The following is an 11,709-nucleotide window of genomic DNA, read 5'->3' on the forward strand; positions in this document are numbered from 1 at the left end:
AGCAGTAGGCCAGATCCAGGGCAGGGGAGAAGGGGTGAGGTATTTATACTAAGGTGTAGCCTCAAGTGGCCACACCTTAGTATAACAACAGCTACATAGCCCGGATCAGAGAGAATCCTGCCCTGCAGTGGCCTAATTTTGGGCTGCATAATGAATGATTAAAACTGGTTTCAAATGTTAATGTGCAGACAGTCTAGAGGTTAAGAGCTCCAGGAGCTGCCCAAAAGTACCATTTTTAACAAGGCCCTCAGCCATTCTTGATTCTGTTCCAAAGGAATAGAAATAAGAATTGCTGCATGTGATTTCCTTTTGAAATGTGCTTAGTCATTGTCTGAGTAGACTTGACATATTTCCCTTTGAAATGCATTGCAGCCATTGTTTATATTCATTCCTATTCCAGATGCACATTCCAAAAACCGGCTTCTTCCCAGTCTAGCAACTGAGCATCCTTTAATTAAGTCAGATTACAAAAGTACAGAGATACATTCAGACCAAATAGTATGTTTCATACAAACATAAAATGGAAAAACTTGACATAGTAACAATTACAGTAGTTACATAGTTACAATAGTATCTTGAAGGTAGGGCATAGGCATGGAGTGCTGTAAAGATGCTGGGCTATGCTGCAATCCCTAGAGCAGGCCAGGAAGTTGTCACTGCTTAGATCAGCTTTCAGAGCACTCTAAATTACATCAGGGGCTACTTCAGCTCTCAAAGCAGCTCAGCATTGCAAGGTCAGAAAAGGGCACCTTAAAATTGCTTAAGCCAATCCTCCCACTAGTTTAAAATTGCAGCGTAATTTCCAATTCCTCCTTTTTTCCATAATAACAATGAGAAAAAGACAGAATTCAATTTTATTTTAACTGGTTTGGGTTTTAAAGCCCTCACTGAGGATGAAACTACTGGCAAGGGTTTCTTTCATACTGGTGTAACAGGTTCAAATCCCAGGAGCAGCCACGATGCCCCCCTGGTGGCCACACAATTCCTGCACCAGCTCTAACTCTAGGGACCTTCGTCTCCTTTGCTCAACCACGGGTCCTTTGTTCTATCTGCATGTAATTGGCCCCTGCCATACCTGCAGGCTATTTCTCAAGCAACCTCTTCCCCTTAAAATAACAGATGTGCCAAGTTCCCCATCACAATTGGCTCATAATAAATTGCCCTTTAGCACATCGGAAATAGATGCACTGAAGTAAAACTAAGTCTGATCTTATGATCATAATTTTTTCTTGTCTGTATCATACACATGTGATCCTGGAAACAAGTTTATCTTTAATCATGAATAGTCAGTCTCTCTTTGATAGGACCACTCATCCTGAACATGAACTACACTTGCTGGTATTTGTAAGGCTGGGGTGATACAGTATAGAGTATGTTACAGACCTCACTCATTATATTTGGTTGGTGATAGGTACTTGAATGTCTTTTTTTTACATTTATATAATTCTAATGCCCAAGCTATTTCACAGTGATTTTTCTTGACATAAAATAGCAAGTGACTCTTGATGCCTTTTAACTGCGATAAATCTCTTTTTTCAGGTCGAACCAAACACAAAACTGTTTCCAGCAGCTTTTGTACAACCTACAAGCACAAACTTGGTTCAGTTTGAGCTTTGTAAATTAAAGGTATTTTTAACTCTTTTCTAAAAAATAAATCAATAAAATTATCATTCTAAATCTGGTAATAGTCACAGACAAGCCAGTTGATCTCTGGGTTTCAATGCCAGAGGGCAGTAGTGAGACCTGTATCACTAAACTTGATTATTTCTGAAAAACCCATACATTTATTATAATATCAAAACTATAAGGTACTGTCATCAAAATATAATGAAGTTTGGGATTCACTTGATTTTTTTTTTTCTGAGCTGGTTTGCTTATATGCTGTTCTCTAAATTCATATCATCTTTAAGAGATATGTCCTAGGTCCTTGGCACACATTCATTTATGGCATGATGGGATCTTAACTCTGGTCCCAACAATCATGCCTCCTGCCATGCCAAACCTTTTTGGCACAACACACAATTTTGGGATCAGGGATCAGCTCCCAATAGCAACATTACTACAGCTCCCAGTAGCACCATTACTACCCCTTGCCAGTGCAAGAAGAGCCTGGGTTCATTGTCCCAGGCCTCCTGTGCACCAGCAAGTTGAAAGCTGAACCAGAGCTCTCCCGGGGATGAACCAGAGCAATCCAGTATGGATCGAAGCTAGGACAATCCAGCATGAACCAGAGCTAGGGCTAGGACAATCAGTACAGGGATCATGTGGGAAACTGAAACTGACTCTGGTGTGGTCCCGGGGCTGGCACTGACAATCAGCTGCTCTTGGTCCCAGGCCTGGAACTGCATTGGAGTCTTGAATCAGCTCTGTTGGGCTCCTGAGGTTGGAACTGACAAATAGCTGCTTGTTGGTCCCAGCCCTGAGACTGCACTGGGAACCTGAACTGGCTCCAGTATCATCAGCTGATTGTCCATCCCAGCTAGAACTTCACTGGAGTCTGGAACAGGCTCTTGTTTGTTACTATTTTTGTGGAAACCAGCCACAATAATATTACACGTTTTTGTGAAATACCTATGTGGCTGGTTTCGCGTTTTGTCATGTCATTAATTCCTTGAATATGTGGCAGGGTTACTGATTTACAGTGCAATTAATAGGTTAATTGCATCTTAAACGTTACATTTCCCAGGGGCCCCAGTGATAAATTAAACAAAAACCACATATCTAAGTATTACTTCTTTAGAAACTGATGCATACTTAAGTATTTATGCAATCAGATACTACTCATTCTTTTAAAAATGTTTGGCTTTATTTATTTTTTTATTATAGAACACCATGCCTTTATCAGCAGCAATCTTTAAAAGTGAAGAAAAGAATCCTGTTCCTCAGTGTCCTCCTCGCCTTGATGTGCAAACAATTACACCTGTTTTATGGAGCAGAATGCCCAACAGCTTCCTGAAGGTAGAGACTGAGCGTGTAAGTGAACGCCATGGTTGGGTAGTGCAGTGTCTGGAGCCACTGCAAATGATGGCACTTCATATTCCTGAGGAAACGAGGTACGTTTTCAGAGAACCATGGTGGCTTTCTTAGGAAAGAAACGTATATACATAGTTGGTTCCTGTCCTTGTATTGGAGTGCCCTGGAGTACATAGAGGCTGTGGTGGAATTCTGTGGAGAAATGTTTTGTTTTTTCTGATTTCATCTATTGTATCTTCTCTTCATCTACTGTATTATAAATACCATATGGCATTGGTGATGCATAGGGGGTGCATGCAGGTGCACGTGCACCCTCTGAGCATGGCGGTGCACCCCCTGTGAAAAGGCACCACCAACACTACCAGCGGCACCTGCAGGAGGTGGCTGCTCATCTCCTCCCCCCTTGCTGTGCCGCGGCTGCCTGCAGGAGCTCCCCACTCACTGCCACCACGCTCCACCCACCGATAGTGCCGCTGTCGCTTGTGGAAGCTCACCATGCCCCCCCCCAGCCACCAAGAACATGCAGTGTTCATGCTATGTGGTAGTGCAGGAAATCTAAATAGCTATTACAAACCAAATAATTTACAGACTTGGGGAGATTAACTTTAATTATAATATGGAATTAGACCTGTTGAAAAACACAATTGAATCTTCACCCAGTTTGAGATATAAGAATAAAAAATATAAAAATACGGTAACTCTAATTATGCAGTGTTTTAAAAGCATTTCATATTTTCTTAATTTTGCACTGATGTATTATTAATTGAAATCACATTAGAAAACTGAGAGCCTTTTAAAGTATATTAAAAGTCGGATTTTTATCTTTAGAGGTACCATAAAGTAGATGCGATTTTTATCTGACATCAGAATATGCATAAATTGATCAAATTAAAAAAGCTATTCAATAGCAAAACTGAAAGAGCACGAGTAAAAGTCCTCATGCAAGAATGTAGATTTTAACCATATGTGCTTAGTAGCCTTATTTAATTATTGTATTTTTAACTGGCATGTCCATTTCAATGAAAGTGGTTCAAGAAAAAGAAAAACTTCATGTCATGAAAATAGGACAGTAGTCTTCAGTAAGGTTCCAGTACCTTCCTGTCTTAAAATTTGGCATTTCAGGGTTTTGTGTCTGTAAAATAAAATCCTGGGGGACTGGGAAAGAGTTTTTGCTTGTTTTAAATGATACTATAATAAGTAATACTATTAATAAAATTTGTCTATATACCAATTAAATTGTTTGCAAAATCTCTTTTCTTTCAATATTTTCCTCTCCTTATTGGGGACTTATAGTTATGACAAATTCTAGTAAATCATGCCTGCTGGTTTGCTGATGTGGATATAGGAATTACTGGGCACATCTACACAAGACATTTACTGCAGAGTAGACTAATTAACTCTCCAGTAAATAGCAGACAGTCTACAAGTGTAGTCCTATTAATCCTCAGGAAACTAATTAACTCCACAACAGGGTAGTACAAGTGTATTTACAACTACTATCCTGGTGTGCAGTTTTTTATTCTGCAGCACTGCACATGTAGACACTGATGTGGCTGGCTGGGGCATGAGGGTGCTTCAGTGCAGGAAGCTATCTGCTGGCTAGCCACACACTGGAGCACCCTTGTGCCCTTGTGCCCTCAGCAACATGTTGAGCCAGGTTGGAGTAGCCATGGGTGGGCAGGCTGACCCCTGGGCCCCCTACCACCCAGGGCTGCTCTGATCCAGTTCAATGTACAGTGATCCCTAGGAGCACATATAAGTGTGGTGCCTGAGAGTAATAAGCGCCAATGAGACAAGCACTGGCATTTATTGCTTTGCCTTAATAGCACGTGTAGACATGCCTACTGAGTAAGGAAAATACTTGTGCTCTAAAACAGAACCAATTCAGATTTCCCATATCCTTTAATTCATTACACAGTTATTCCTCTCCCTTCCACAATTTGTGTTTGGATATATTTAATAAACCAGAATTAATTTATGAAACTCACTGTTTTTCCATTTCTTTATGTTGCATAACAGGTGTGTTGACATCTTGGAGTTATGTGAACAAGAAGATCTGATGATGTTCCACTACCACACTCTAAAACTCTATTGCTCAGTCTGTGCACTGGGTAATTCTAGAGTTGCTTATGCACTTTGCAGCCATGTAGACATATCTCAGTTATTTTACACAATAGATAATCAGTATTTACCTGGACTTTTACGTTCTGGATTTTATGACTTGCTCATCAGTATTCATTTGGAGCATGCCAAGCAAGCCAAGCTTATGATGAACAATGAATTTATTATTCCAATCACAGATGAAACCAGAACTATTGCATTATATCCAGATGAAACAAAAACGCATGGATTACCTGGAGTGGGACTTAGCACTTGTTTGAAACCAGGTTATTATTTTTCTACTCCTTGTTTCATTGTGACCAGTGATGAGCACCTGAAGTCCAGTCCAGAAATACCACTTGACATACTCAAATCTAAGGCCATAAGCATGCTCACGGAGGCAGTACACTGCAGTGGTACTCATATCCGAGATCCTGTTGGAGGGCAAGTTGAGTTCCAGTTTGTTCCTGTGCTTAAACTTATAGGAACTTTGCTCATAATGGGAGTTTTTGATGATGATGATGTGAAGCAGATTTTACTCCTCATTGATCCCAATGTATTTGGTGAACACAAGGAAGAAACAGAAGAGAAAACAGAGAAGGAAGAAGTTACACAAATAGAAGAAAAAGCTGTAGAAGCTGGAGAAAAGGCAATTAAGGAAACAAAAGCTCCAATAAAAGGCTTATTGCAAACAAGATTACCTGAATCTGTTAAACTCCAGGTGACCCTTACCATCCTAAAGTAAATGTGTGTGTGTATGTGCGCATTCATGTATGTGTTGTATTAAAGGAAGAAAGTTAGATTAATAGTCTCTAATGTTTAGCACCAGCAGTTTGGGATTAAGGGCTCTCAGGTCCTAGTTCTGATTTCCTATATGATTTTGGTAGGTCATTTAATTTCTTGAGATGCCACCACTTTGGCTACAATGTTTCTTCATAGGTGTATTAATACCTACCCATTTCAAAATCTTGTTATGACAGAACTTTAACATGTGTAAAGCTCTTTTGTGTATGTAGAAGGAAAAAACAGTAGACAAGTACAAAATAGTAGTCCTGATCATAGTAACAAAATACTTCTAAAATCAATTCTGTTTAAAAAAATAGTGTCTGTGAAGAAATAATCTTATTCTCATTTGTACTAATAAAGCAGTGCCTGTAATAACCTACTGTATCCATTAAGTTCTTCCTTTTTATAATTTATGGTATAGTTTCTCAGTTAAACTGATTAGCTCTCTTTTCTTTTTCTGTACTAGATGTGCCTGCTTCTCAATTATTTCTGTGACTGTGAGCTGCAACACAGGGTGGAATCTATTGTATCATTTGCAGACAATTATGTATCAAAGTTGCAATATAATCAGAGATTCAGGTACAATGAACTGATGCAAGCTTTGAACATGTCTGCAGCTTTGACTGCCAAGAAGACAAAGGAATTTCGCTCCCCTGCTCAAGAACAGGTAAAAATAAAGGATTGTTTTTTGTTTAAATGTGATTAGTAAGGAGAGCAAGGGTAGAAATGTCTAAAATATATACTAGCACTGGGACTGTGGGAGAAATTAGATGTCACTTGAAATACAGATTGTAAGACTGCCACAAGATATTACATGAGCGCCAGAATTCAAGCTTCTAAATCTATCTGTAGCAACCTAGATAAAGTTTGTCCAAGTATTTTTTAAGGTGGTAAATTAATGGGAACTGAAGACACTAAGCATTTTTAAAAACTGAGGCTTCTTTTATGTAAATGTCTATATAAAAAGTATGACTTCATAATGACCCAAGTTATTTGCTTCATAGCTTGTGTGTACAAAACTGGTAATAAAAGATACATGGACATCCTAGCAGACATTTAGACATGTCATAAAGCTACCTTTTTTAATGTTTGTTTTTCTAGTATAAGAGACTATTTGCTTTTTTAGAGACAGATGGTTAAAGTTTCCTGTGAAACTTATCTTTACTTTAATCTATATCTGAATATTTAAAAAATGATAAATAAAATCTACAAACTATTTTTACTTTAATATTGCTATACGGATATATTCAGTTCTTCACTAGAAGCTTGTATTACCTAGTTCTTCTGAATACCAAGTAATACAAATAGTTCCTGTACCAGTCTGTAATATCAGTAGCTACCAATAGTAAAATATTTCTATTTTGATGTTATATTATGGCTGTCTTGGACCTCTTCTGTCTTCTAAATTTCTGGGTTTGTTTTTATCCTTAATAGATTAATATGTTGCTAAATTTTCAACTGGGAGACGACTGCCCCTGCCCAGAAGAGATTAGAGAAGAGCTATATGAATTTCACGATGATCTCCTAATACACTGTGGTGAGTGGCAAATATTTGTTTTTTACTTAAGAAACATGGCAGGATTTTATTCTGATTTTTTTCTTATGGCAAGCAAAATACTGATGTAAATAACTTTGGTTTAGATGTGGCATATATCTGCTATCTGTGCCTTGAGGCTAGGGACAGATATTACACATAAGGCAGTTTAAGTGATCAAAAACTGCTTTAAACCTGTAACAGAACAGAGCTAGGGACAGACATTCAAAAAGCCTGAACCTGAATTGATTCAATCTTTACAGGTTAGTCTAACCTGGCTAGGCTAAACTGGTTTGTAACCTCACAGACATTCTCTCTGGACTGAGGAAATGCAGGCACATGCCTACAGTGGCTCAGGCTAGAAGTTGGGTGGGCGGGGGGGATTAATAGAGCATCCCTCCCTTCCCTTCCAGTGCTGAGCTGAGAGCAAGACCCCAGCAAGACACTCTGCAGACCCCAGCAAGACACTCTGATTAGGGAGGGGTCCCCCCTCCACTGCTCCTCACAAGCAGGGAGTTACATAGGGAGTTGAGAACAGATCATTTATCACGCCATCAAAGCAGAACAACAGCTTCTCTCAAGAAGAGTTCCAGCTCTTCTTAAACAGCTTTTTCCAAAGGAGCAGAGGGACATTACCAGCTCACTTGTTGACTAGCTTCAAAAAACCCTAAGCAGACAATGTCCTGGCTGCCTTTCACAGACACCTCTCAGCATTAGCTAGCATACCACATGCTGCCTACAGTCCGTTCTGTGGGAGAAGCCCTGCGTGAGCAGTGAGTGGTGAGCAGTGGGGGGACGGGGAAGCCAGGTAGATGCTGCTGTGCCTGCGGTCTCTGTTGGAGCTGCAGCCAGGGAGCAGAGGGACAAGGCCAGCCCTGCTGTAAAGCAGAGAGCCCCACCCAGGGCTGCAAAGCATCTGGGATGCTGCAAAACTCTGGTTTAAGTTAAACCAGCAAGGGGTCTGGGACAGACATGGTATAAACAGGTTTGAACCAAATCAGTTAAGTCTGATACTACATTCAACCAGGTTTATCTCAAACTGGTTTCAGCCATTTTCAAATTGGTTTATGTGCACTGAACATCTGAGCTAGGGACAGACATTACACACAAACCAGTTTAAGTGATCAGAAATTGGTTTAAACCTGTAACAGAACAGACATTCAGGGCACATAAACCAGTTTGAAAATGGCTGAAACCAGTTTGAGATAAACCTGGTTGAGTGGTATCGGACTTAACTGATTTGGCTCAAACCAGTTTATACAATGTCCCAGACCCTTTCCTGGTTTAAAATAAATCAGAGTCCCTCAGCATCCTAGCATGCTCTCTGGCTGGGCAGAGCTCTCTGTTTCACTGCAGTGCTGGCCCCTCCCCTCTGCTGCCTCAATGGAGCTCCGCAGTTTCTGCAGACATCTGCCTGGCTTCTGCTCCCCCTTCTCCCCCCGCCCCTCTCTGTGCTAAGCAGGCATTGCCCCATCCCTCACAGACACCTCAGCATTATCTAGCAGACCACATGCTGGCTACAGTCCATGCTGTGGGAGATGAGGGAGGCAGACAGGCTTTTTAGAGCTATTCAACATGTTGCTTTATGTCCTTCCTGGGAAAAGCTCTTTAAGAGCTGTTTGCTCCCCACCTCACCCTCACCACTCTCTGCTAAGCAGGAATTCCCCCGTCCCCTCTGCCGTGTGGAGAAGGTATCTGTGTATTAGCTAGCTAACCACATGCTGGGTTCATGCTGAATCAACAGGCAGAATCAACAGGTAGCTGGTAATTTTTTAATGGAGCAATAAACACTGAGATAGGGGTGACACTGTTTTCAGCCCCCCCACCCCTGGCTTGTTTGCCTGCCAGTTTGCTGCAGACAGTATACAAAGCAGGGAGGGGGATTGAATAGCTCCGTATTGGCAACAGATGTATGTACTGCCCACACCCACTTTGCTTCAGTGCTAACAACACTGGGATCACTCCCACCCCTTGAGCAGCGAGACAGGAGAAGCCTGGGACTACAGGCCTGAATTTCCTCAATCCAGAGGAATTGTCTGTATGGTTGGAAACCGGTTCAGCCTAGCCAGGTTAGACTAACCTGCAAAGGTTAAATCAATTCAGGCTCAGGCTTTTTGAATGTCTGTCCCTAGCCACCATGTCTAAGTACCAAAAAATACCAAAAAATATCTCAAATGTGTGCATAATTTTTATTTCTATATAACTTTCTAACTCTTTTTATTGATGTGTTGTTTTAGATTAAAATAACAAACATTACCAAGATGAGAAGCTCTGGACACCCTAAAATCAGACTTGGCAAGACATAATTACAGATGGCATACTGTGAAGGATTCTTCCTTCTATTTAAGTCCACCTGGCTTCTCTGATTTAGAGTTGAGAGCAGCTGGACAAAATTACAGTCCTAGTATCATGGTTCAAGGACTAGGTGAGGTTTTAGAACACTAAATCCAAATTCCATCATTTGTCCATTTGTCATTTTAGGGTCAAGTATAATATGAACTCTTCTGCTGGTGAGTCTTTCACTATCCATTAGGGAAAGGATTTGAATTAAGGAGATTTGAACCCTGCTTCAGCCTAAAGCCTTAAGATTAAGTTTCCAACAGCCCGTGAGTTACTGCCTACCTCCCATCTCTTAGATTTATCACCACTCTCCCTTCTTTGGGCTTCCCTGTCATTTCTACAACCAGTAACTAAAACACACAGTAGTTCTTCACTTTATAGTCTTTCCTTCATATTTTGCTAATTCTGGTCCTACTAGACCTCTCTTCTGCTGTCCAGACTTTCCTTTTATTCCTTTTAGGAGGATGAGCATAACCCTTAATTGATTATCTGAGTGAATCTGATAGCCATAAGGTCCTAGTTTCCCTACTGCTCAGTCAACCCTGTCTCTGCTGCATGTTCACAAACCTCACCTCTCACTCAAATAAATTTGTATTGAATTAATGTTTTTTCTGATTGCAAAATCAAAAATTTATAATGTTTGGACTTAGAAGTGTCCAAATAAAAGACACCTGTACAACTTTAATTCAATCCCCTTCTGCATACACATTATCACATAATCTTTATGACATGATAAAATACCACTTTTTCCATAAGATCCTTCTTCATTCATGGCAGAAAATTGGCTAGACCTAGGAATAAAACAGGATTGTACAGTGAGAATGAGAGAGAATATTTTCTGGAGGACTTGTGCTTCATTTGTTGAAGAAACAGAAAAAAATTGTAATGAATGATGCAGGAAACTGAAGAAAATAAAAGGATGATCTTATGCTTCTCATCTTGAATCTTTTTGCCCCCCATCTCCAACTTTCAGTCTGCTCTAGCCTACCTGTGGCTCTTTGTTCGGACCCCATTCTTTTTGCCTCCCAAATTCTAATCTTCACTCCTCAACTTTCTCATCCAGCTGTCTTATAGTAGTAGGCAACCACTGATCCCTCTGGATCATGATATATGCATGAGGGTCACGAGGTCCTTTGAAGTGTACACCTAGATGGGAATATGGAGAAATGCAAGCTGCCCAGACCTTCCATCCCCACTTTAGATTTCTGAGACAGAATCCAAAGGCTAAATCAAGCCCAGACTTTTGGTGCCTCTATGACTGTAGTTATATGCACATCTGGAAATCGAACTTTGGCTCCCCGCATGGCAGACAAGTATTCTACTACTGAATCACAACAGTTGGTAGCTGTCTAGTAAGAACACAAGAATTTCTTTACTGGGTGAGACCAAAGAACTTTCTGGCCCAGTATCCTGTCCCTGACAGTGGCAAGTATCTGTTTCAGAGGAAGAGTGTAAGAAACAGGGTATGAGTAGAGTGATTCATCCCATTTCATACCTTCCTAGTCACTAGCCATAATTTTTATCCTTAACAGTTGTGTTTAATAGCCCCTGATGAATCTTTACTCTGTACATTTGTAAACCTGCTTATGTTATTGGCTAATACCCTGTGCCAGTGAGTGTCGCAAATTTATTATGCATTGTGTAAAGCAGAAGGTAAGGCAAAGTGGAACCTTTGAGAGACTAACTGGTTCAGAGGGGCATGACTTTTCACTGGTTCACAGGGGCAAGACTTTTCATAGGCAGCAACCAAAGTGGATTGTTGCCTATTTCAGTTGTTGCCTATGAAAGTTCATGACTCTGTGAACTAATTAATCCTTAAGGTGCTATCCCGACTTACCTTCTGCTTACCTTTAGACTAATGTAGCTAAGCATCTCTCTGTGAATTATTGAGTAAGTACTTTTTGTTTGTTTTAAACTTATTGCTTGGTATCTCTTACCTATTGTATTACAAAGCATAGTAAACATCATTTCCCTAC

The 11,709-nt window shown here is 40.4% G+C and overlaps 1 protein-coding gene across 3 annotated transcripts in view; it reads left to right on the top strand.

Annotated features, from left to right (window-relative positions):
• RYR3 (ryanodine receptor 3) overlaps positions 1-11,709 on the top strand; it is a 585,375-nt gene that overhangs the window by 288,093 nt on the left and 285,573 nt on the right. For all 3 annotated transcript variants that reach the window (XR_003092800.1, XM_025197735.1, XM_025197736.1), the window contains 5 exons: positions 1,540-1,626; positions 2,827-3,053; positions 4,993-5,794; positions 6,326-6,526; positions 7,294-7,396. Coding sequence is in view for 2 of the 3 variants with exons in the window: in XM_025197735.1 (XP_025053520.1) it covers positions 1,540-1,626; positions 2,827-3,053; positions 4,993-5,794; positions 6,326-6,526; positions 7,294-7,396 (1,420 nt within the window). In the remaining variant the exon portion in view is untranslated. The remainder of the gene's footprint in view (positions 1-1,539; positions 1,627-2,826; positions 3,054-4,992; positions 5,795-6,325; positions 6,527-7,293; positions 7,397-11,709) is intronic.

The sequence above is a fragment of the Alligator sinensis genome, unplaced genomic scaffold, assembly GCF_000455745.1.
Source record: "Alligator sinensis unplaced genomic scaffold, ASM45574v1 scaffold262_1, whole genome shotgun sequence".
NCBI classification, from domain to species: domain Eukaryota; kingdom Metazoa; phylum Chordata; order Crocodylia; family Alligatoridae; genus Alligator; species Alligator sinensis.